At 40.6% G+C, this 25880-nt stretch overlaps 2 protein-coding genes across 17 annotated transcripts in view; both read left to right on the forward strand.

The window, feature by feature from the left end:
• Positions 1-25880, forward strand: part of lmo7a (LIM domain 7a) — a 70362-nt gene that overhangs the window by 39036 nt on the left and 5446 nt on the right. For 6 of the 16 annotated variants that reach the window (XM_047369753.1, XM_047369755.1, XM_047369744.1 and 3 more), the window contains 18 exons: positions 1415-1625; positions 2977-3226; positions 9657-9686; positions 10274-10388; positions 11622-11761; positions 12116-12794; positions 14443-14697; positions 14993-15107; positions 16051-16212; positions 17025-17191; positions 18029-18092; positions 18985-19041; positions 19318-19359; positions 20091-20116; positions 21355-21465; positions 23131-23217; positions 23755-24170; positions 24339-24395. In XM_047369753.1, coding sequence (XP_047225709.1) covers positions 3015-3226; positions 9657-9686; positions 10274-10388; positions 11622-11761; positions 12116-12794; positions 14443-14697; positions 14993-15107; positions 16051-16212; positions 17025-17191; positions 18029-18092; positions 18985-19041; positions 19318-19359; positions 20091-20116; positions 21355-21465; positions 23131-23217; positions 23755-24170; positions 24339-24395 — 2735 coding nt within the window. In that variant the 5' untranslated portion in view covers positions 1415-1625; positions 2977-3014. The remainder of the gene's footprint in view (positions 1-1414; positions 1626-2976; positions 3227-9656; positions 9687-10273; positions 10389-11621; positions 11762-12115; positions 12795-14442; positions 14698-14992; positions 15108-16050; positions 16213-17024; positions 17192-18028; positions 18093-18984; positions 19042-19317; positions 19360-20090; positions 20117-21354; positions 21466-23130; positions 23218-23754; positions 24171-24338; positions 24396-25880) is intronic. The other 10 variants (XM_047369746.1, XM_047369751.1, XM_047369752.1 and 7 more) reach the window with 7 other exon arrangements.
• On the forward strand, positions 3591-8691 carry LOC124870904 (LIM domain only protein 7-like). The gene is made up of 4 exons (XM_047369757.1): positions 3591-3708; positions 4132-4446; positions 5718-5864; positions 6285-8691. Exons 2-4 carry the CDS (start codon positions 4220-4222, stop codon positions 7084-7086), a joined length of 1176 nt encoding a protein of 391 aa, XP_047225713.1. The 5' UTR covers positions 3591-3708; positions 4132-4219; the 3' UTR covers positions 7087-8691.

Raw genomic sequence — 25880 nt, forward strand, 5'->3', positions numbered from 1 at the left:
TAGATTTTACCATCCGTCACTCATTAGAACTCATTGTATGTTTGCAGTAACTGAGTCAACATAGACTTTAAAATCTACCTGGGAGATCTTGCACACCGCCTCCCCTTTACACACAAATAATGAGCTAAATATTGTAAGTTGTCTAACTGTGTGACGGACTGTGTGTGTGTAGGTATAGAAAGGCTCTGCAGGAATAAAGCGCCCAGATGATCTCCGTCAGTTTACATAGACTGATTATCGGCAAAGATGTTATATTGTTTTGGGGCTTTTTGATTATATAATATGCAACTTTAATTACTTTTAAGGAGTCGCGGTTTAGGTTCGCAAGTTCCACTCAACAGTATTGCAGATTTTCCCTGAAAGGCTCAAATACACCCCTCCACCTTCACTACTACTTTTACAAAAGTTTTATATAATACGCCAGAACCACTAAAAAGGTCCTGGGATATTTGACCACTCTTCCTATAAGAAATGCTAGAGTTCATTTAAATGAGTTGGTTTCCTGCCACCTACCCGGGTTTCAAACATGGTCCATTAGTTCTCTGTTGGGTTTAGGTCAGGGCTTTGGGGAGAGAAAATTAGTGTTTATTCGTTTTATTCATTTAAACCAGTTTAACTGATTTGGGGTCCTATACACCCTAGTTGTCCAAATTTCTTTCAATTGACAAAAAGTTAATTTAAGCTAAAGTTGGAGGTGGTTATCCTTCTTTCTTATTTAGTCCTCTTTGTGCAGTGCACCCTGCATTTAATTAATTACTTACCATGAGGCTGTCACCTCCATGCTTTGCAGTTGATACAGTTTTTCTTTGGTTTTTGTGCTTCACCTTGACTCCTTCAAACATTCCTCTGGTCATTGCAGCCAAATAATTCATTCTTTGTGTCCTCTGACCATGAAACCTTTCTCCTGAAGGTGTTTGGCTTGTCCATCAGGGCGGCTGCCTATTTAAGTTGAGCTTAAACGTGTTTATTTTAATAGCAGTAGCTTCTTTCTCATTCAGCAACCTCTGACTTTTTCTGTTCCTTAAAGAGATTGATATGTGTTTGGGATCATTGTTCCGTTAGTCCACGTTGTTACAATTTTAATTGTTGTTTTGAATAAAAGTTGAAGATAGTCCTTTGTCTTCATTATTTTATTTGCTGCGTGCAATGTATCCGTACCGCTGGCAGTAAAAGAGCGCAACATCATGATGCTATGACGACCATGCTTGACAGATGGTACTTTAGATCTTAAAGCCTCACTTTGAGTCATCCAAATGTATTTCCTGTGTGAGTGGCCAGATACTGTAGCTCAGTTTGTCTCTTCTGGCTACAAAACTCCAGAAGACACTGTAGACAATGACAGAGGAGCTAAATATTATAACTGGCACCCTATAGTGTAAATGTGTGACTGCTTGTGTGTGTTTATGTATTAAAGGCTCTTCAGGAATCAAATAGCCAGAAGGGCTCCGACGTTAGAGACAGCGGTTTTGGAGACAGTTGGCAGTCGGAGCGAGAGAACTATCTTAGAGGAGGTGAAGAAGGAGGAGGTAGACACAGGAGGGACAACTCGCTGGACAGTTTGGACTCGCTGGACTCAAGACCCCACAGCATCTTATCTGACACCACTCTTAAAGGCAGCAGCGAGGGTACAGTAGAAGATTTATCCTCTGTTTCTTACCTTTGTCTTTTTCTTCTGTTAAATTTGACTGGGTTTTGCTATTTAAATCTGCCCCTCACACTAAATGTAAACTATTAACAAGCTAATTAGCTCCAATGTAGAGTGAATACACCCAAATAGATAAAACTATGCTATGACCACCATGCTTTGAACACTTTAAACTTCACATAGATAATTCGAAGAGGAGAAGTGGAGTTGGGAATATTTCTAGAATCTCACAGAAAGTGAAACACAAAGAAGTGCTGATGGTTGCTTATGTTGCATTCTATTTTCATCTGGTTGCAAGTGAGAAAAACCAGTAGGAGTTACCAGTTGTTGTACTCATTGACTTTTCATCGGCTAATTACCAATAGGTTGCAGTCTAATAGCAGCTTATGCCTCTACAATGTCTGCGTTTAAACACTAAAGAACCATCAAGAGGCGGAAATAGATGCTGTATATGAATTTTTATTAACTGAGATGTAAACTACCAGAAGCACAAATAAAACGTTTTTAACTGTAGCTGTAGTGGTTTAAAAAATTCACTGATCATGTTGGATAAATAGTGAGAAGTTTGTTTCCGTCTTCAAATTTTGACTTTAGAAGATCGTTTTCTTTCTGTCTTTCTTTCTTTCTTTGTCTCCTTTTTCTTTCTTTCTTTCTTTCTTTCTTTCTTTCTTCCTTTCTCTCCTTTTTCTTTCTTTCTTTCTCTCCTTTTTCTGTCTTTCTTTCTTTCTTTCTTTCTTTCTTTCTTTCTTTCTTTCTTTCTTTCTCCAGCGCTGGTATTGTTTTAGAAGGTCTGGACTGCTTGGAACTTGGAGTGAGGTGGTATTTTTAAAACTTTGTCTAGAGTTTCTCATATTGTGCGGTTGCCTGAATATTTAAAATCTAATTCATCCGTCCAGAATCAAATATTTGTGAACTGGGAAGAGCCAGTGGCTTGTTAAGTTGACTCCCATTTGTGAAAACAAACATATATCGCCATCTAGTGGTAGGCCTCTGAAAGTGATTTTCTTTTTTTTTATATGTAAAAATACAAAACTTTGACACAGTAATGTAAGACTGATTCTCTGGTATGCATTAATAGAGGTTTGTGCTACCCAGCAGTTCTTTTGTGTTACTGGGGGCAGTGGGACATTCCACAGTTGTCCACAGCAGCTTGTAAATGAAGAGGCCTCTGTTCCCCACCCTGCACCCCTCAGTTACTCCTCCAAAGTCACTCCAAAACACACAACACACAAACCTCACTCTTTTCCACATCCAGGCTTTGTTTGTCTTCTTTTCTTTTCCCTCCTCTTGTCTCACACCAGTTCTTGATCCTGTCCTGGTTCCTGGTCCAGGTTGTTGCAGCGACACCGAGGCAGACTTCGACTTCAGGATGGCTGACAACAATAACAGCATCAGCTACCGCAGGTCGCTAGTCATCACACCTAAAGCCAGCGCCCAGTTTAACCAGTTTCTACCCACTAAAGACAAGCAGTCGGGCTACGTGCCAGCTCCGCTGAGGAAGAAACGGGCTGAGCGCAATGAGGACAGCCGGCGCAGCTGGGCCAGCTTCAGCTATGCGGAAGATGAAGACATGCCCACCAGGTACATTATTTGTCCACTTAAAGGTGCTGTTCCTTCTTAAGTTACTAAATATATTTTTTGGTAATGTAATGTTTGGCTTGTTTAGTTGCCAATTATTTGCACGGTGTTAGTCTGGTCCCTGTGTGTTGTTCATTTTTATGCTGTGGGATGACAATCTTAGTCAAACAAGGATTTCCGCTCCCTGCTATGGCAGCAGCCATGTCACCCAGAGCACCTCACCATCAGCTCATCCCCGCTGGGAATATGGCTCTGAGAGCGGAAGCGACTCGGACCCAGACCGACCGGACCCCGATCTCATCCTAGATGATCTGGCGAGCAGACGCTTCCACAGTCCCTCCCCTGCTCCTCCCACCAACTTTGCTGTTCCTGTCAGTCACTCAGCAGGGGGGCAGGTGGCCCAGGTCAAAGGCAGCCCCCGGCCTAAGGTCACTGTTTCCCCCACTCAGCCAAACGTGACCTGTGACAGGTCAGAGAACGTGAAGGTGCAGTGTGGATGTGCCTGTGTGATGAGAGATAAAACAGAATGCTCCTCTTCCTCTCAGTTTGCATGGTTTATTGCAGCTATGAGCAACATCTTTGGCCAAACTATTCTGCCTCTAACACAGCTTTAAACACTTCAGATTGTTGGATTCTGCTTGAATGATTTACAGATTCCAGCTGGAGTAAATCCATGTTTGCTCTTTCGAAAAAGTTGTGGGCTTTGAGTTGGAATATCAGTTATTGTCATAGATCCTAAAATCTGTTTTTAACTGTCAGTTTGCATTTGAGCTTGCTTGGGTTTCCTAATCCTTACATCATTTGGATTGAGGCTGCTGTGCTTTTTTTTGTGCGTGACTTGTGACCTTGACTCCTGCAACAAGCACATTTTTATATGGCACTTGTGGTTGGCTGTCTCCTTTGAGCAGCAAAAGCAGGAAAACGCAGTCCCTCGACCGCAGCTACGTGAGGGTGGACCACCGGCGGGGCGTGTGCTCTGACAGCTTGTTCAGGTACATGTATGATGACTCTGAAGATGAGGAGGATGATGAGGTGGGCTATGCTGATCCCGTCCAGGATGATCTCTATGCCCGTAAGATAGGCGGCAAACCCCAGCGGGCGAGCAGCTTGTCTTACAACACATTCTTACCCAAGTTCTGGACGCCCGAAGAAGACGTTCATATACAGAAGATCAAACTGGGCTCTCAGAGGAGACCCTGGTACAAGAAGATGCAAGGCTTCAGGTGTGTGAGGGGTTGAAGGTGTGGCATTACTGGCATTACATTAGTTACACCTTAGCATATACTATGCCTTGCAAAAGAATTCATACTCCTTGAACATTTTCACATTACACTTTAATGCCCTTTAATCACACCTAATTAGTATACAGTATGAATATAGCTGTCATTTGAAAACCTCAGAGCAGTTAAATCCTTAATCTAAATGAAAGAGTATGGCATTACTGCGTACACGCCGGGCAAGGAGAGCATTCATTAACAAAGCAGCCCATGATTACTCTGGAGGAGCTGCAGAAATCCACAGCTAAGGTGGGATAATCTGTTATTAATTATGCATTCCACAAATCAGCCCTTAATAGCAGAATGGCAGGAAGAAAGCCATTGCTGAAAGGAAGCCATGAGAAGCTCTGTTGGCAGTTTGTAACAAGCCACATAGGAAACACAGCAGATGTGTGGAAGAAGGCACAGGGAACATCATGACAACCCAGACTGCACTATCTCTATCCTCCCCTCCATGTTGCAGCCCATCTCCTTCTCAGTCTGAGACACATAAGGCCAATGAAAACACCATCTACACAGTGAAGCATGGTGTTGGCAATATCATGATGTGGGGATTCTTTTCTTCAGCAGGGACAGAGAAGCTGGTCAGAGTTAATTGGCAGATGGATGGAGCTAAATAGAGGGCAGTTTTGTTAGAGGCTGTTCACAGATTCTATCAGATGGAGCTTGAGCCGTTTGCAAAAAAGGAATAGGCGGAAATTTCGGTCTCTAAATGTTCAAAGGTGGTAGAGAACTACTCGAAAACACTTAACTCTGCAGCTGTAATTGCAGCGAAAGGTGATTCTACAAAGTACTGACTCAGGTGGCTGAATGGAAATGCACACCACACTTTTCAGTTTTTTTATTTGTAAAAATAACAGTTAGACTACGTATCACTTTCTCTCTACTTCACAACTATGCTCAATTACATTGGTCAGTCACATAAAATCTCAATAAGTTTGTAGCTATTAATTAGAAAAAAGTTAAAAAACTTTGAAGGGGTATGAAGACTTTAGCAGGGCACTATGTGTTATATAGCTGTTTGTTTTCCTTCTTGCTTGCTCTTTTTAACTAACTGCATGCTAATATAAAATGTTCCTAAATTCAGACAAAATATTCAACAGCACGTTTCTTTGCAGTACAAATTCCCGAGTTTTCCTTTTCTCCTATAATTGCAACCCCTCTGCTCCGTGTTAACCTCCTCTGTCCCTCTCTCTTCATGCTGTTTTTGATTGTAGCCGTCAGAAGTCCGGCTCTTCGTCTGACGACTCAGAGTGCAACATCAGTCCTTGGTTCTCCTCTGCTCCCTCTTCTTCTGCAACATCTCCCTCTCACTCCCACAAGCATGAGGCACCAGCTCAAACCACCCTTGTTGTTGGGAAAAGGTTGATACAGCTGCACGACTGTGATGATGCGAGTTCGCTTTAAAGCATCGCATTTTAAAACGACGTAAAAATTTGCTCCAAATGGGGCTGAATTTGTATAAGCTGCTTTCTAATCAACTAATGAAATGCTCAAGCTACTGGAGATGCCCTAACAAATTCTAACAAGGAATTTGCTTCCCTTTTTTGGTGAGGGGGGCTGTGTTACAGTAGTATATGAAATGTATTGCAGTCTCTACCTTTACAATCAACCTGCATCAGTTTTATTTCACAGCAGTGTGCATTTACTATTAAAATCCACCTTTGATCAGCATCGGTTTGAATCAAATGTCACCTTTTCACCTTTTCTTGCACTTTGATCCGGTTCCCATGCATGCGCTCATCATCTCTCTATCCTTTTCTCTCCTTCTGCTCACCCTGCAGTCCTCATTTCCAAGCACACCCTACCCCAGTGCTCCCCAAGATAGTGCCCCCTCTCTTAGAGATCCCTCCACTGGTGTTTGCCCCCGTGGACCCCACCTCAGGTCCCAGACTGGTCAAATGTAAGAAGTGGCCGCTCCTGGGGCGCGAAGACCCCAGAGAGCTGCCGGACCCTGTTGACTATGAAAGCATTGACCCAGACTTAGAGAACGATGACATGTTCACCAGACGGACCCTGTCTTTTCAGTCCAACATGAACCTGGCCATGTACAAGACTCGACTCCCTGCCAAGCGTAGACTCTACTCGTCCGAACCACAGCTCAATATTGTCATACAACAACACCTTCATAGGGACACCGAAGAAAACGATTTTCCAGACATCGAGCAGGACGATGTTGTTTATCGCAAGGAGAAAATTCAGCAGGCTCAGGAGCAGCGAGCTCGCTCAGGAGCCCCAGACAACTTCGTCCCCATGCACATCCCAGAGCCCTGGGCCCTCCCTGCTGAACTCAGAGGCAGACTCCTCTGCCCTCCCTGCCCTCTGACCCGGGAAGCAACCAGTACTAAACAGGATGAAGCTAGGAAGGAGGTGCAGTCAGAAAAGGATGACATGCTGGTTCGCAAGCTTCGAGATTATTCAGATCACAGTCAGCAGAGAGGCCTGTTACCTGGTCACATGACTCCCTCGGTGCCTTCCTCCTGTAGCGAAGGTGACCTTCAAAGGTGGCAGGCAATTAGAGAAGCCTGTCAGCTGAGATACAAGAGGAGGCTCTTATTGGAGAGGCTGGTGGCGCTGAAGGTGTAGAAGCAGACTGTTGTAAAACTTCTTTTTTTTCATGTGTCATGTACCATTTTAGACAAATAACCCTTTTGTCAGATGATACATCATTATTGATTAAGAATCAGTCAGATGAGGAAGTTTTATCCAGTCATGCTTATGTGTGAAATTAATAGCTACTTCTTTATCTCACTGGATCTCTTTTAAACATTTTGTTCTAAGCCACATAGGAGGAGATGTGGAAACATTTGCTGTAGAAAAACTTTAGAACGTTTACTTGGTTCTTGGCACGGGCTGGTATGAGTGAAAGACCGAGTGAAAATACAACAGTGAGATGGTATTTATACAAATGTTATGCTTTTTATGCATAAAATAATCTAGTTGCTTAAGTTTGAACCATATTAGTATTATTAATATATTTTTATTACAGTTATAGTGTTTGACAGATATTTATTGGCTTTTATTTTGATACAGAGGCTTAAGCAAAAATACAGGAATAAACATCAGCTAAATTTGGCAAATTTTTGCTGAACTGATAATATTTTGTGCTTATTGGGCAGTATATTGTGTGTTTTTGCCATTTGCCTCTTTAAAGAGTAACACCAATACATTGAACTGATATTAACTGTTTAATTAGTTGGCCAATAATGCAATATTTTTCCAATGATGTAAGAAAGTTTTAGGCCTAATAACACAATAACATTTTGTCAATAATTAAGTTATAACTTTATTGCCATCATTATAAGAAGAGACTGACCATTATTGGCTATTATATATATAACAAAAAAAATTAACACTGCACCAATGAGGTAATAACTTTTATTTTATTTTTGTCCTTGGCTCAAAATACTATCTTACATTACTGAAAAGTGATTATGTTATTGGCTTTATTACATTTAGAATGGCTAAAATTGCCAAGTTGTTTTGCTGGTACTATGTTGTTGACAGTCAACTGTTTAACAGATGTGCTGCTTGTTAGCATACCAGTTGTTGTTTTAAAATAGCCTTACCTTGTAAGAGACTGACTCTCCAGGTGTTTTTGTGACTAGAAATATTTCACACTGCCAAATATGTCCTTCTTGTAAGTGAGGTAATCTAGCTGACCAGCAGTGTGCAGCAACAAGAAGGGGGGGGTCAGCGTGGCTTACTCTATGCTCTGTACAGCCAGGCAACACTCTGGCATCTTAATAAAAGGAATTTAAACCCAATCCATTGTATGAGGGAAGATTTTAACGGCTGCCTTGATACCCGTGGCTAGTTTCAAAACGCTTTCTCCTCTATTATTAAGTACAAATGGCTTAATATTCTGATGTATTGAAAAACGTTGTTGTATCTTGATTCAGAGGTACATGGTATTTACTTTCAGTTTGGACGTCTTGGTTGTGCAATAAACTTTACTGCTTCTGTGTGGTGTGATTCATGAGCAAACCCCAACATATCTCCTTGACCAAAAAGGATTAAATAAGTCATGTGCCAAACTGATCCAAATAGTGTCATCTTTAGTTTGTTTTCTTGGAAGTCTGAGTTTGTCTGGGAATTGTAAATGTATATATCGATTTTTAATAAAGAAGAACGAACAACTTCATGACTTTGCATTGGAATAAGTTGAATACAATAACTCCATAAATCTGACCTGAGCTCAGTGTCGTTATTCCTCAGCTGAAAAGAACTTCACACCAACATGTAAAACTCACAGTGCAGCAGCAGGACAGGGTAGAGACAAATACAACACTCTGAGTGCAACAAGCCAGGCAGTTTAATGTGTGCCAACATTAGGGAGTATAGAAATTCCCCACAGTTCTGAAAGTACATGCAACATGTGGACTCCCACAGTAACCAGAACTCAAGTTTTCACCACAGTGGAGGCACAAAATGTCTGCAGTGCAACCATTTAAGCTAAGTCAAGCTCATCTGGATTTACTTCACTGCCATGTGTAGAGTTATGTTTCGCTTTGCATCATGGAGTCTGTGAAGATGGATTGTTTAAAGGAAAATCCACAAACACCCTTAAACCTCTGTAGATGAGGAAGCCCTACACTGTAGTGTCAGTGGTGGTTCTTGTATGAATGGGGCCCTGGGCAAGCTTCCCCTGCTGCACTCCAACAATTTGAAATGCAGAAAAATATCTGAGATTAGAGGTTGTGATAAAAATGCAGTAGAGTCCTACACAAAGCACATAGGCTAGCCTTTCTCTTCTCAGCAAAATGCAGGGTTTACCTATTCAACGTCCCATTGAATGAATATTCATAAAAGCAATAAAGAATTCTATAGGGCAGAAGTGAAAGATATGTTTTATTTTTTTTTACTTGGTGTTCTTGTGCCTCTCTTTTTTTTTAATGCTGCCCTGGGGAACTGCCCTTATGACCCATCAGCCATATTAAAAAACTGCCACTGAGGGGACTGTCAGAAGTCAGCTATTTGACTCTTTCTCTTCTGGAGACAGGCAGCCGCAATTTTAGATTCTGGCAAGCAGAGTCATGCTAGCAATTGGTTTAAATACAAATGAGCTTTAATAAGAGCCTCTACCTGGTTTCAAGCCGAGTACACAAGTACTGCAGAAATGTGACTTTTATTTGTGATTTTCTCCGGTTCCCCAGAGAGCAGCAAACGGAAGAGAGTTCTGACGGGTGAGTTGATGTGGACTCCCAGAAATGTGGCATGTTTTGGATTTGTTCAGACCTCTGTCCAGCCGCACCCTGCCTTTTCATCTGCTGTTTTCACTGTTGTTGCTGCTAACTGCTGACACGTAATATTAAACATAGGGTCAAGTCCAGGGTGGGAGTGGGAATGAGGCCCTGCAGAAAGCCCTTTCTTAAAATACATGTTTAAAACAGCAGTGGGACCATTATGACTGGTGAGATGTCTGAACGTTATATAAAATCTTTAAAGGGACGCTATTTTTGTCAAGTGTGACCCATTGGGGACTTTTCCTTTTTTGCATGATGGTGGGAAGGACAGTCATAAATGTTATTAACTCACTAATCTTTCATTGCCTTTTATGTTTTCTGGCTGGTCTTTGTGGTGTGTATACTAACTCACTCGCCATTACGTAAATGTCTAACATGATTTATTTACAGATATGACAGTATGGTAAGAAATGATGCATGCGTACCATGTTTTCAGCTCATATTTTTACAAGACATTTATTTTGGATATTTAAAAGGCAAGCAAGGTGACTTTTTTCTATGTTTCCTCCACTTTTTTTTTCTTTCAGGAGCAAATCAACAAGCGACATCCAGATGGACCTCTCAGCCATCCGGCAGAATCGCTTCGAAGAGTTTCAGAAGTACCGCGAGCAGATTAAAGACAGTGAGGATAAGTGGCAAGATGTAAGTCTATTTTGTACACACATTGCAGACACACTTCAGTGTATTTAATTGGGATTTTATGTGATAGACTTACAAAAAGTGTTGCATAATTGAAACATGGCTTGCACCTGGCAGGAGACAGTCTGTGAGGATCAATTTCAGGTCTTCCCACAGATTTTTTTATTGGATTTAGTTCTGGACTTTGACTGAACTTTTCTAACACATGCATATGCTTTGGTCTAAACCATTTAATTGTAGCCTTGGCTGTATTTGATTCAATTAAACACAAGTGGATTTACCAAATAGGTGACTTCTCCAGGCAATTGGTTCCACTGGATTTTACTAAGGGTTATGCAAGTGAAAGGGGTTAAAAGCAAATGCACAGAACACTTCATATTTGTATCTGTCAAGAAGAAAACCATGTATCATTTTCCTCCCACTTCTCATTTAGGCACTTCTTTTTGCAATCACATCAAATCCAAATAAAATACATTGAATTTAGTGGTTGTAATGTGACAGGATGTTAAAAAAGGCAATGCATACATGCTTAAGACCATCTTTCCCACAAGTTTTCTGCATTTTAAGGACAGACAAGAAAGATGTTTGCTTCTGGCAGAGATAAGGTTGTAGTGAAAGATGAGCACATGGTCTCTGAGATTAGTGTTGCAGCGCAGGCAGCTGCCAGGTGAAATCAGAGCTGTTTGGAATGAAGACAGAGAGGCTCGAACTGGTTGGTGCACTGCTGCCCTCTGGCTATTGACTGTTCTCGTCTGCGAATGCCTCTGTAGGCAAGAATAAGTGAATAGCATTAAAATGAAATAATGTTATGATTTAATAAAGATGGAAAGCTGTGGCACAGAAAGGCAAAATCAATTTAATACAAGAACAAAGTCTTTTGAAAAATGACAACCAGCAATTGTTTACCAGCTTTGTTACTTGATAAGAAATAAAATGCATAATACATAAAAGTTGTCTTTGTATACTTGCTGTGGTACCTGCTTGCTGTCTGATTGGTGTCGCAGCAAAGTAATGGAGTCCTAAAGCAACATTTAGGTCACAGAGTCCCCAATCCACAGGGGAAGGGAGCCGGGAGGAGCTTCAGGCTCACAAATAGAACACCTTCAAATGCAGCCCTGTTTTTGTTCTTCCCAAACTTCTGGATCGCACCCTAAGCGGTCCGAGACAGCCTGTCACTATAATCTAAATTCAAGCTTAAATGTGATTTGAGTGATCTTGGATATCTTTTCTTTTCAGGACCTCAACAAATGGAAAAACAGGCGCCGGAGCGTGAACTCTGATATAATGAAAAAGAAGGAGGAGCGGGAGAAGATGGAGCACATCACGTATGGCAGCGACAGAAGGTCCAAGTCCTTCAAGGATATGCAAGAGGAGAGGTGAGGAAAAAGAAAGAAACACACATGTACCTGAGATGGTCCAAGGATAATGTATCAGGATGCTATACTGCCTAATGAATTTGTTCCTCTTCTGCACCTTTTTACCCTCAGAGGGGGGATACTTTGCTAAGGTAATAAAGGCAAAAAATGTGTATGGGATGTTTTGTGTTGTTAAAGAGAGACTGCGTGATTATTTTCAGTGTTTAAATCTATAAGTATCACCCAGTTTAGTGCCCCACATCTCTTCCCGTCATGCCCACCTCACCTAATTTTTAATGTTGCGTGTTACTCCCCAATTCAAACCTCCATCCCACTCACTGCTCTCACCTTTCTCCTCCTCCGTTCCATCCACAGAGAAAATAAAGGAAAGAACAGCATCGGCAGCCGTTTGTCATCTCTCTCTTACTTGGTTGACGACGAGGACGTATTTGAGAAGCCTGCGGTTCACGCGCCTACCCGAACACTTCCAGTCAGAAGCTACACCATCGACACTCCTTCATATTCCTCAGAGCCCTCCAAGCCCTCTCGGAAAGCTGAGGAGCCCCTAGCTGCTTCCCCACCCACTCGCAGATCACCTTTACCTCCCACTTCACAGGAAACTGTGGACAGTCCTGTAGTCAGAAACTCCGTCACCACCATCACTCCTGCCAACCACAGCTCCCACTCTCAAGCTCCTGCACCACTACAGAAGAGTCCAGCAGAGGAAAGCACAGCTGTAACAAGCACAGGGCAGGCTACAAGAGACGTTGACCCCCCCTCCTCCACCTCCACCTCCACACAGAAGGAGCCGAAGCCGAGGCTCTCGTTGTTGGGAGCGCAGACTGAGGTGGAGGCCCCCTCTTTTGGTTCAATGAACAGACAACAACCACAGTTCAGCTCAATGGAACCCAAACCTCCTGGGGTGTCTCGGATTTCCGGCTCTCTCCCCAGAAGCTACCAGAGATCGGACAGCGCGCGGCTAACCTCGATTGTTGCTCCAAGACCCTTTGGGACCCAGGCCTCCCACATCTCCTCTCTTTCCAGAGCCTACACAGTAAGTACAACAAACTGTACCAGGTTCGTACAGGGGCATCTACATACATTAGTATTGTATTATATAGATTATCCATTATATATATTTATTATAAAAAAGTGTTTAGTTCTTTTCATTTTGATGATTGTGGGTCACAGATATTGAGAACCTGCAATTGAGTTTCTCAGATTTTTTTTTTATATCACATAAAGAAAAAGGATTTTGAAAAACACAAATGTCATGTATAGGTATGTTGAGGATTATTACTGGAAAGTTGAGTGGAAGGAAAAAAGTGAAGCTCAGGAGAGATTCATATTACTTGCTCAGGGTATAGTCAAGTAGGAAGATGAGGGACACCAGACCTAACAATGCAAACGAGCTGAAGTGCTGCTACTAAAGCAACCTGGGCTGCCTCAACAATAAGAATAGAATATCCTTTACTGTGATTGTCACAAAAAGCTGTCTGTGCACAGAGCACTACAAATTTATGTAAATAGAAAAGGAGAAGCAGTTTGTTAAAAACATCAAATAAAGTAAACTTAATCATACTGATTGCATCTCCCTTTACATTCTAGCTGTATTGAGTTTAAATATAGCTGTTCAATAGAAACTGTTGTTGAATCCGCTTGTCCTTGCTTTAATTGGTCTGTAGCGTCTGTAGGTAACCAATAAAACACAGTATGACCCAGGAGGAGTGTTTTTTCCAATAGTCCACTATTATCTCCTTGGTCTTGGAGATGTTGAGAAACAAGTTGTTCTCTGTGCTGTTCAACCCCGCCCCTATAGGCATACTGTGTGGCAGTCCAATCTCCCTCAGTTTCTCCACCAGTCTGTGGGGGGTGATGATGTTCAATTCTGAGCTATAGCCCACAACAAGCAGCCGGACGTAGCTCCACAGCTGCACTATCATGGAGTGCTATGGCAACTGCAACCTCAGTGGATCTATTAGCCCTGTAGGCAAACTGGTGGGGTCAAAACCTTTGGGGAGGAGTGATGTGAGCCCTCACCAGACATCCAACACCTCACCCATTGTTGCTCCAGCTGATGTTTCAGGCAATTGTCCTGCTAGATGGTGAACATCCATCTCAGACTAAAGTCTTTTGCAGCTTTTAACAGGCATCCTACCTGGATTTAGGTCTATCAAACGATATCCATCTCCAACTTTAATCAGCTTCCCTGTCTGCGATGAAGAAATGGATCCCCACAGCATTATGCAGTGACTACCATATAAACTTATGGCCTTCATGCTACATTGACGCAGTTATTCATGCAAAAGGAGCCCCAACCAAGTAGAGAGCAATCACTTCAAAGTGCGTGAATATAGTTTTGCGTAGGTCAGCATTTCTGAATTAATAATCCCATTCTATTGATATTTCTTAGAAACTGAAACTGACATGGAGTTAACAAACTCTTTGTCATGTTGGTAAGATTTTCATTTGGAATGCATGAACATTATTCTGTAGCCTGATCTGACTATGTTGTGAAAGACAGATAAAGTTATAGTTGTTGCAATGCCAAATCAAGATAAATCATTTAAAAAAAATTATATAAAACAAATTTAAGGTTGGAATAACAATGGTGTTTGTTTTAACAATTAACACCTCAGTTATACTTATTTTAGATTCATTTGTAAAACGTCTGACTGACTGTACATATTAATCCTGCACAGACGGACGACTCGCACAAGGGTGTCAACGGCAATATTGATGTTTCTAAGAAGGCATCGGTCCCAAGCCGGTATCATCAATACATGACCTCAGAGGATGAAGCACGGTCCAGTTCTTCACACAGCAGTGATGAGGAAGAAGAGGAGGAGAATACCACAGCGAAGGGCCTCTCCTCAACTCAGAGCATCAAATCTGTCCCGCCTCCTGTCAAGAGTGAAGCCCCAGTCAGTCCTGCTCCTGGCAAAGAACTCACCAAGGTACTGGGATTTCTTCTGCTGTTCATTTTCAGATTAGGAAAATCGGTTTCAGTTTAACACAGAGGTGTGTTTTTGTTTTATAGTAGTGAAACTGACATTAATTTATCTTTAGTCTCTCTTCTGTTGAAAACCTTCAAGGGTTCTGCAGGAAAGACTAAAGTGGAGCAACAAACTTTTATTTTAAAAGCGTTTCTGTCCAAATAAAATCTGCAAATACTCCTGACATGACATATTGATGTATGAAAAGGTAGTCCACGTTCCTACTACTACTCACCTGCTGTTGTGTTTTTTCCAGGAGAACTTCTGTGAGATGCGAATCAGCCTGAACCAGAAGCCCAGCAGCAGCCGAGACTTTGGTTTTCAGGCTGCCTGGGACTCAATAGGAGCTCGGGTCACATCCATCCAACCAGGTAATCCAACACAGTTAAGACTGTACCTTTATTTTCCCATTGACAAGTCATCATAGATCATGCATACATTGGTTGTTATTAAAGCTGTGTGGCATGTTCGCAGCGCTGTGTTAAAACTGAACACCGGTGCTTCTGTCCTGTTTTATCTCACATTTAAAGACTGCTAGTTAGCCGTAAGCAATTTTCTGAGTCCACTGCAGTTATGATGCCAGAACCTTATGTAGGGCAGCATCTATCTGGGTCAGATGTGTTGGGCCAGAGCCTCTCTTTACTGCTGCAGCTCCCCACCAACACTGAACAGTAGGCCATGTATTTTAAGTTATACTGACATCCCACGTCAATTCGTAAAACCTGCTCCGAGTTTTTCTTTATATGAGCTTAATTTTGTTCATATGCATGGATTTTTTTAAAATTTCACCTTATGTTCTTATTTTTGCTTTAAAGATTGACCTTTAGTTACAGGGGTTGCAATTGTTAGAAAGAAAACAGATTTTCTACTACCAGACATAGCATGCAAATCCTATAAAACACTACAGATGCAGACAAATTTGTTGGCACCCCTGGTACAACAATTTAGAAAACTTCAACCTTTAATCTGCGTCTATTCAGTCGGAGAAAAGCCCGTCTTACAAAATATTTGCTTTTAATAAAATCACAGGTGGAACATTATTGCTTGCTAACCATTTCTGTAGAATAAATGTAAAATATATTTTTTTGTCATTTTACTTCAAATTTTGATTTCAATGTCTGGGAACCTCTGATTAGTATTTCAAAATGTTCTGTTTCCCTTCTGTTTCCCAATCTTTTGATGCTTGTTTTGTTTACTGATGTTTGAAGGAACACTGGACCAGACGAATTAGCAAAGCTGGAGCAGTTCTGACATCAGTTATAAGAGTTTGTAGATTTCCTTCTTCTAATAAACCTGTTTCTCTTTAAATTTCAGGAAGCCCGGCTGAAATGTGTCAGCTGCAGGTCCGGGATGAGGTGCTCACAGTTAACGGGCTCCCGGTGGAACAAATGAGTTACGAGCAGTGGAAGTCCAGCTTGGAGGAGGCCCTGCAGAAGGGCAGTCTGGTCGTGGATGTGCGCCGTCACGGCCTGAACAGTGAGTCATCTCTACACTCTGTGTGTTTGTTTGATTGCTGTGAGAGCAAAGAGACTGGACGTGAAAGAAAGGGTTAAGGGTTACTCTCCTGGACTGACAATGCTGCTTAACCTCTGGGCGTTGCTAAACAGTTTTGACACTTTAAATTGTTCCGTAAACTATTGTGAAGTCATCCATGAATGATATCATGACAGCTAAATGATGAAGGAACTGTGATTTTTTTTTTCCTTCTGCTAGGGGAGGGCTGGGGTTGTTCTCACGTATGTGGTTTATTCACCTTTTCCCCTTTTTTTAAGTTTTCTGGTTAACAATTTCCATGTTTTATTTTTTTCATGTTCTTTGTTCTCTTTGCTGTTTATTTTTTGGTATCCACAAAGCCTTTTTCTCTGGAGAACTAACTCAGATTCATGGTACTGTTAGTGTTGTTTTTGCAGTCTTTTAACAATATCAGTGTCATCTTAGAAAAGGATGAACGACCCAGAGTAGATCACTCAAACTAACATAAAAGGCTAGTTGAAATAGTTTAGTAAAGCCCAGTTATTTTGAGCCTATTGGCAATGCTGTTTGTGTTTATGACTGTGGTAGGCTGCATGGCTGGGAAGGTGGTTTCTCTGTCACCCCCTGATGCTCTCTACAATAACACTGTAACAACACCCCTTGTTCACCCTGCTTTATAGTGGTATGTGTGTAAATTCTGTTTCCAGATGTTGGGGTTCACATACACACATTACCTTTAATGCACAGATCATTGGTTTATCTTCAAGCACAACATCTATATTTTTTTTTTTTGCCATTGCATTTACTGCATGCAGACTGGGAAAGAGATCAACCTTCCCTGCCATTTAAAAGTCATAAGACCATCAATCTCACCAGTATGGATCATCCAATACTTCTAGGTTCCCCTGAGACCTTCAACTCCAACGTGGATTTCACTTCACGTACAGTCACAGAAAAAGTGCACCCCACTCTTCCTCTTGTGGTAAGTGACAACAATACTCAAGGCATTCTTATTTCAGGATTATCTAGGGATGCAAACATCAGAGTTTTGAAGTCAATCTTCAATTCAACAAACTCGACACTGCTAGTTTTAGCTGATTCCGCTTCCTCTTTAACAAGTATAATTAACCAAATTCAAAATGTTTTTCTAGCCTTTCAGGTGGATGGTCTTAAATTATTTATATTTAGGGCAGATGTCATACCACTGTGGGTATGATTAAGGAGTCACTGTGAAACAAGATTTTACAATTTAAATAAAGACAAAATGATTACACAGTTTACATTTTAAACTGTCTTTAGCATTATATCATAGTAATTAGTTCAATTAACATGGCTAGCATTTCCAACAGTGAAACCTAGTCTGTGCATGTATAGACTTGCAGTGTTCAAATCGAGCATGTTCTATGACAAACAGAGGTTGATAGCTAAAAAGGATAAAAGAAAGTAATTACATGATTCTCTATTAGGTATTTCTGTTCTCTGCTGAATGCTTGCTCTCTCTCTCTCTCTAGCAGTCCAAATGAACTGCAGAACTGCCTCAAAATGTGAAAAAGCATCTTCCTTTTGAATAGCTTCCTTCTACTCTGTGCCTCAACAGCTCACTGATGCTGAAAATAGCTACGTTTGAACAATCTGTTAGCACTTAGCTATAGCACATTCATTGACTGGAAAAAGAGATGATTTCTGAGTTTCCAACCGGCTGGTCACCTATCAGGGCCAGTTAAGCTGAAAAGCGTTCTGTGTGTTCAATGTTTTTCTAGAATTTTCCCTCAATAAGTGACTCTTTAATGAGTGTGCAACGTTAAACCTTTCCCTGCAGGACGTGGCTTCAAACAGAGTTAATGGGGACCTCCAAGAGGAACCAGTGACCATGAGGAACAAAGGTAAAGAGCAGTGATAAATCTGGAAAGGTTATTAAATTGATTTCTGGGATTATTTCTGGCCATAGCTAGGCTGTGAAAAAATGATATAAACTTTGACCAAGAATGTAATTCTTGACCATATGTTGGTAATATACAGAACAGACAAATTTGTTGGTAAACCTTGTAAAGATATTTAAAAAGCTTTTAAATATGTTAATGTTTTATTGTTGTACCATAATGTTATGTTGAAAATGTAGAAAAATCCAACTTTTAATTTGGGTAATTTTATTCAGTGCATTAAGAAATAACTGTTTTTAACAAGATGGCACAGGTAGCCACCTTGTAATTATTTGTAAAACTCCTTCTTGCCAGTAGAACATCTCTGAGTTTTCTGTAGGATTTGACAAGGTTAGAGCAGAGACATGGGAGTTTGGCCCGATCAGGATTGAGTCTTAAATCATTTCAGTTTTTGTCTTTAGGGATGTTATCCTGTTGAAAGACGCAATAAGTATATATTTTCAGTTTTCTAGCAGAGGACACCAGATTTCTTATGCTCACAATGTCATGCATCCTTTGAAATAGAAAGAGGCCCACAGCATCACAGATCTTCCACCATACTTAACAGTGGGTGTTTGGTGATTTTTCATATATTATTTATTTTTAGGTGGCAATAATTGTTTCATCTGTGTTTTTATTTCAAAAGTAGTTATTTCTTAACCAGGGCTATTTTTCCCAACTGAATAAATGCACTGAAACCAAAGGTTGGATCTTTTCAGATTTTTCTGTGTGGGATTACCCTTTACATAGGGTACCAAGAAATCTGTCTGCATCTCTAAGTGCCATCTCCTCAGGTTGAACTAATTTCTTTCCTCTGCTGTGTGTCTCTTAACCCTGTTTTCCATTTCTCACTTAGAGTCAGAACCAATATCTTTGAAAAACTTAAAACGGAGGTCAGAGTTTTTTGAACAAGGTAAAAATCAAAAAGAAGAATGACTGAAAGAGATGTATGTGGTTCCTAATACTGACTCTGACTTCTGTGTATTCTGAAGCCTGATTACCCCGTGCTTTTTATCTGTCTGAATTCCTTTGATTACCAAGTCAGAGCTGCATGTTTTCCTTTCCGTCTCAGAAATTTGCCCAATTGATAAAAATGGAGCCATCCTCCCAGGGTTCATTTTTATTTTTGTTCTATTTCTTGTCCGGTGTCAAAGCTTAACCCTTGTGCTGTACCCCTTCCCTCCCCCAGGTGGCTCAGGGTCTAGTGTCAGTGCGCTCGTCTTCCTCTGTGGTAAACAGGGTTTTTTGTGTGCAGTGCCTTCCTCCCCTTTGCTTGGTACAACTTGGAATGCTGACATCCTGTTTAAACCAAAACAGTTTAATATTCCTCTCCAACTTGATGCCCATCGGGAAAGGAAAATAATAATGCATATTGAATCAGGGTATTCTGCTCCCAAAGGTTTGCAGCATGACAGCATCCTAACATACCTACCACAAAAGCACGTCCCTTGAATCCTGGTGGTATTGCAGAGATTAACGTGTTGCTACACTCTTCATGGACTTTAAAGGATTCCTGACATGCACGTATTAAAGTATCTGTCTGCCTGTCAGGCTGGCTGTCTCCTGCTTCTCTTGTTGTTGCTGCTACTGCTGCATGCATATTGATGATTCTAGTTTGTTTGGTCGTGTTTTTGCAATTGGTTCATTGATTTTTCTCTCAGAAATATTGAGATCAGGTGTAAATGTCAATACGTTTATTATCTGCTATGAAGAGAGTCGATGAATCCCAATCAGTGGAAATTTAACCTAAGTTTACCTGAGGCTTGGTGAAATAGAACTGGTTTAGATTTAATTTAATTTAATTTTAAAACAAATATCAACTCTTTCTAATTAAACTGGAACTTTAATAAGCTATTTGCCTCTATGTTTACGTATTCTCAGGCCTCAGGGTTAACTTGTCTATTTACATGTGCTCCACCCATGCATGCCTCTGGTATTGACTCAGTGTTATTTCTTTCCCAGGAGGATCAGAGTCTGCCATGCCAGATGTGAGTAGTGTTAGCGCATCGGAGGAAATCTTCCTTTTTCTGTGTTCTGTGTTTGCTCCTTTCCCATGACACCATCTGTGAAAGTAGATACTGTTAATGTGTGTCCATGAAGCCCGGACACATTATTTAGCAGTTCATCTCAGAGTTACAGTGCCTTGTCATACCCCTTGAACGTCACATTTGATTGCATAACAACCATAAACTTCATTGGATGTTATAGTTTTTATGTAACAGAGCAACACAAAGTGGAGTAGAATGGTGAAGTATAAAGCTGAAGGAAAATGATACATTGTTTTTAAAGTTTGTAAAACAAAAATTCTGAAAAGTGTGATGAGCAGATATATTCAGCCAACTCCCGGTCTAGTATAGAAACCCTGCAGAGACACACCTCAAAATGCTTACAACTGTAACTACAAAGTATTCACTAAAGGAAGGTGAATTCAAATGTTCACCACATTTTTGCCAACCGTCACTTTCTGTTCACTTTACAATTATGCACTACATTGTGTTGGTTTGTCTCATTAAATACTAATGAAATACATAAAATGTTTTGATTGTAACATGAGAACAGGTGGAAAGGTCGAAGGGATGTGAAAACTTGTGCAAGGCACTGTTTGCACCTCTTTAAAAGTCGGTGCAAACAACTTGAGTTTTAGTTGCAGACCTACATTTCAGTGTCGTCCTTATAATCCCTCAGTAGTTAACATAAAATAGGTCTTTCAATGCGCTGCCGTTCCTGATTGCAATCATTGCTGTAACAACTGATTGCATTTGTTTCTACTGCTGGAGAAAACCAGTTCACCAAATTCTTTTTCCCTCTAACTGAATGAAATTCGTGTTTTCTTTTTAGCTTTTGGTGATGAAACGTTTTTGTATTGCTAAGATCGGCCAGTTTTGCACCACTGAGGTTAAACCTTGCAGGACAAAAAAACAGAACATATGGAATGGCTAAAATTCATTAAGATTTGAACAATAGGGTTGCTGCCTAAAAAACCCTGTGTGTAATTATAACATCGGAAAGTTAAACAGTCCTTTAACATGAAGCGTCAGAGTCCTTTAAGACCTAATACTCAATCCGATTTACAGAAATCAGGTTTTAAGAAACTAGTTTCTGTCAGACACTTTTCAATAAAAATTTTCCAGGCTTGGGAAAACTAATAAACACCACCTGTTTTTATGGATATACTTATAGAGAAGTGAAAGTATTTCATTTTTCTGATGACCTTTGGTGTCTCCAGATCCCTGTTCCTGCAATCACTCCAGCTTCGTCAAGCCGCTGGTCGTGGGACCCAGAAGAAGAGCGCAAGAGACAGGAGAAATGGCAGAAGGAGCAGGAGCGCCTCCTACAGGCATGTAGAAGGCATATAAAAGCTGTCATAGTACACATTTGTTTAATAATTGGCATAGCTCTCTTTTCGTTTCTGTAAGCATATTATCACTCTGAAACGAAGAATAGAATTGAACCTTTTTTAATTGATAAAATTGTATTGTTTTACATCATCTATTAATTGTTTCAAACAGAGGCCCTTCATTGGAAAATGATAAGAGAGCAAAAATTACACTTGAATTATACATAGTCTGAGCTAAAAACAAGAGAGCATTCAGGAGCCCAGAAGTATCTCACATGTCCACGGTACTCACAGCATTTTTGAAGCTTCAAGAATGTGAACTAACATTTTTCCGAGGGGGTATTTCCTGGTGAATCTCAGAAGGCTTCTTGTTTCAGTAGTCTTCATCCCTGTTAGATAAACAGCCTTATTTCAAGATGTGCCAGGAAATGTTCTGGCAAGGTTTAATAGGTTCTTCAGAGGAGGATTCTCTGAATAATTACATAAGATGTGGGTGACCTCAATGCTATTAGAAAGATATTACAGCTGAAATCTCTCAGTAGGCTGTCTGTACCTGTTCTTTCTGTTAAAAGGAACAGCATCCACAGTTTGTTGTGAAAGTATTGACACATTTTGTTTCATGACAGCCACAAACCTCAATGTATTTCTTTGAGATTTTCTTTAAGACAGACCAACACACAAGTGGAAGGAAAATGATTAATGATTTTCAAAATGAAAATCATGAAACATTAAAACTAATAATCTGACAACTCTGGGGTGCAAATGTATTTAGCCCTATTTACTCTGAAACCTCTTAATAAGTCTTTAAATAAGTCAATAGAGTCCACCTCTTTGTTATAATATCAGGATAAACCTAGCTGTTCTGTGATTGGCATCTGAGGTTTTTTAGAGAACATTAGAGAATAAATATCACCACGAAGACCAAGGAACACACCAGACAGGTCAGGGATAAAGTTGAAAAGATGTGTAAAGCAGAGTTAGTTTAGAAAACAATAGCACAAGCTTTGAACATCTACTTGAGAACTGTTTGACCCATCATTGGAAAGTGGAAAGAGTGTTGGACAACTAAAAACCTAACAAGACATGGCTGTCCACCAAAGCTGAAGGGTCAGGCATGGAGAGGATTAATCAGAGAAACAGTCAAGATGTCCATGGTACTCTTCACAAATCTGGCTTTCATGGAAGAGCAGAAAAAAATACATTGATGAAAGTAAGCAATAAGAAGTTCTGTATACAGTTTGACAAAAGCCATGTGAGACACAAGGAAATTTGGATTGCCTACATGCAAAACGCTGCATGCACATCATCCCCATGGTGACACATAGTGGTGGCAGGAGCCTGTTGGGGCAATGCTTTTCTTCATCAGGCACAGGGAAACTAGTCAGTGCTGATGGGAAGGTGATTCTGCAAAGTATTGACTCAGGGGCTGATTTCATTTAAACTTCAGATTTCTGTTGGTAATCTATTTTTTTCATCCATGTATCATTTTTCTTTCACTTCACAGTTTTGCACTAGTTTTGGGTTTGTTAAAATATTCCAAACATTGAAGGTTGGGGTTGTAACATCATAAAAGGTGAAATGGTTCAAGGTATATAAATACTTTGTGCAAGGCGCTGTGTTTTTCTTGTATGCTACTTATATTAAATGACCTCTTTCTACTGTCAGGAAAAGTACAAGCGTGATCAGGAGAAGCTGCAGGAGGAGTGGCTCAAGGCTCAGCAGGAGATTGTCACAAGCGTGGGCAACCAACAGGTAATTTAAGTATTGTCATTCTCAAGAGTTATGGACTAATGCCTGAAATATTGTCTCAATTGGGCTGAAAGGGTGGCACTTAGTCATGAGTCACAGTTGAAATTTGTCCAAATGTATCCAAAAATCTTTAGTGAACACAAATGGTATAATTATAAAACCATTATGTGTTCTCACAATCCTGTATTTGACTTTTAAAAAATAGGACTGTTTCAGAGAAAGGATGAAACAAAAGTAGAGTGAGAGCAAGGTTTAGTCATATGGATATTTGTTCAGGATCCAATGGTTTCGCAATAAAAAAAACTTCCCTTGTAATAATCTGCTTTTTCTTCTTCTTTTTTCTTCAGTAATGATATTAGATAATCTAAGACTACTCATTATAATATTATGTTTTGCTATAAAAATACTATTATTGTTAAATATTATGGAATTTACTGAATTTGTTTAACAAGTGGCTGCTCCTAATGTTAGTTAGGATGGAGCTACTAAAGGCCATTGTGTGTTTTAAAGCTTCCTCTCTTGTGGTCTCCTTCTATCCAGCAGCCTGGAAGTCTCCAGGTGAGCAGCCACAGTGTCAGCCCACACTCGCCCCCATCTTCTCTCCAGCAGCCTACACCTGCTCTGTGGGAAGAGGAAGAGAGGCAAAAGAAGGTGGAGCAGGAGTGCCAGCGGCAGGCAGAGGAGAGGAGAAAGAGGGAGGAGGAGGAGCGAGAGCTCCTACGACTCCAGGAGGAGAGGAAGAGGAGAGAAATGCAGGAGGAGGAGGAGAGGAAGAGGAGAGAAATGCAGCAGGAGGAGGAGAGGAAAAGAAGGGAAGAGGAATTGAGAATGCAAAGGATGAGAGAGGAGGAGCTAAGGATAAGAGAGGAGGAGCATAGGAGGCAAGAGGAGGAGAGGAGGCAGCAGGAGGCGGCAGAGCAGCAGCGCAGGCAGAAAGTGTTTGGGCAGCAGAAATGGTCAGTACTGTAAAGTTGCTGCTCCTCCTGTGCATCCTAACATTTTAACTCACATGTCTCCATGTCATTTAATTCACATTAACATAACTGCAACTAATGCATTTGCTGTGCTTTGCTCTCCCTGCTCCCATCATCCCACCTGTCTGTGCACACTGCTGTTCACCAAAGGGCTGCTGTCTCCCAAGACTTTGACAGCACTCAGTCTCCACTGTCCTTTACTGACAGGTCAGTGCTACAGAGATGCTTTGTCAAATGTTCCTGCTGCCAGACTCTTTGTTTGGCCATAACATTAACACTGTTTCTACATTACATGCTTTATTTCCTTCATATTTGCCCCATAGTCCAATAACATCAGTGTCTGCTTGTGGCTTCAGCTTAGGCTGTTGTTTACATGATATATTATTGGATTCATACACAGTAAGTCAGGTTTGGGACTTCTGCTGTCATTTCAAAATTACACATACAGTCTCAAATTAAAGACACATTTCAAATGACATTTACATTAATATTTTCCCATAGCATGTTGCACCTCATTGACCCTACTTTTAAGCATAGTCCACACATTTCCAATAGGGTTGGGGTCATTCCATAAACTCAGCTTAGCCTGCTTTCTATTCCGAAACCAGGTTTGCTGTGTGTTTGTGATCATTATCCTAGTGGAGCATCCAATTTCACCCTGGGCTTTCCTACATGATCCAAACTGTCACCCTGAGATGTCAAAAATTGATTAAGATGTTATGAGGTATCCAGGAACCATTGAGACTCAAGCTCCCCATGAACTTGAAACTACTGGTATACCAGTATCATTGTCTACAGTGAAGTTTTACCAAGGAAGAAATAAAACTCCTGCTGTAAAATAAACACTGTCACACTTGACTGAAATTTGCAGCAGGCCATCTAGACAAGCCAAAGGCTTTCTGGAAAAACGTTTCTTAGACAAAAGAGGCAAAGATTAAACTATATAGCCACAATGCAATTAACAGTGTTTAAGGTTGTCAAGCAGAGGCTTTCACACCTAAGAGACATCGTCCCAACTGTTATGCATTGTCGTGGCAGCATTATGGTGTGTGCCTGTTTCATGGCCAGTGATACTGGTGCAATTTACAAAGAGGCTAACAAAACTTTTGTAATGGTCTCGACTTAAACCTATTGAAAATTCATGGTCTATGTTTTAAAGCTTGGTCTCAGCAAAAGAAACGGGTCGGTTGAAATAAACTTCCAGTTCTGCCTGGAAGAGGGGTGAAATATCCAGCCAGAATTATTCCAGAAGCATGCTGATGGCTACAAAAACTATGAGGTTTTAGGTACAACTAGGTACTACAAATTAACAGAGGAAGTATATTTATACTGGTAACACTATAACTTTGGCCCTGTGTAGATAAGAGAAGACTCCTAAATTTAAACTTGTGCATCTAATTGATGTTTAAAAAAAATTGCTGTTTGTTTCCTTTCATCTTGAAAACAGTAGTTCAACTGTATCATTAATACCCTAAAATCAGTGTGGCATTTATTCCCATGATGTGTATGGAAATGAGTGACTGTAAGTGTATGTTTATAATTGGAGCAAAACAGCTGACATGCTTTTTGTTAAAGTAGTAGTAGAATTACAAGTGTGTTAGGAACAATAACTATGTGCCCCATAACTTTTAATGACTACTTTAATGTAATTGTTTTTTCCAACTAATTATGACATTAATCTTTTGTTTGACA

Source organism: Girardinichthys multiradiatus, chromosome 7 (genome assembly GCF_021462225.1).
Source record: "Girardinichthys multiradiatus isolate DD_20200921_A chromosome 7, DD_fGirMul_XY1, whole genome shotgun sequence".
Classification (NCBI taxonomy): Eukaryota; Metazoa; Chordata; class Actinopteri; order Cyprinodontiformes; family Goodeidae; genus Girardinichthys; species Girardinichthys multiradiatus.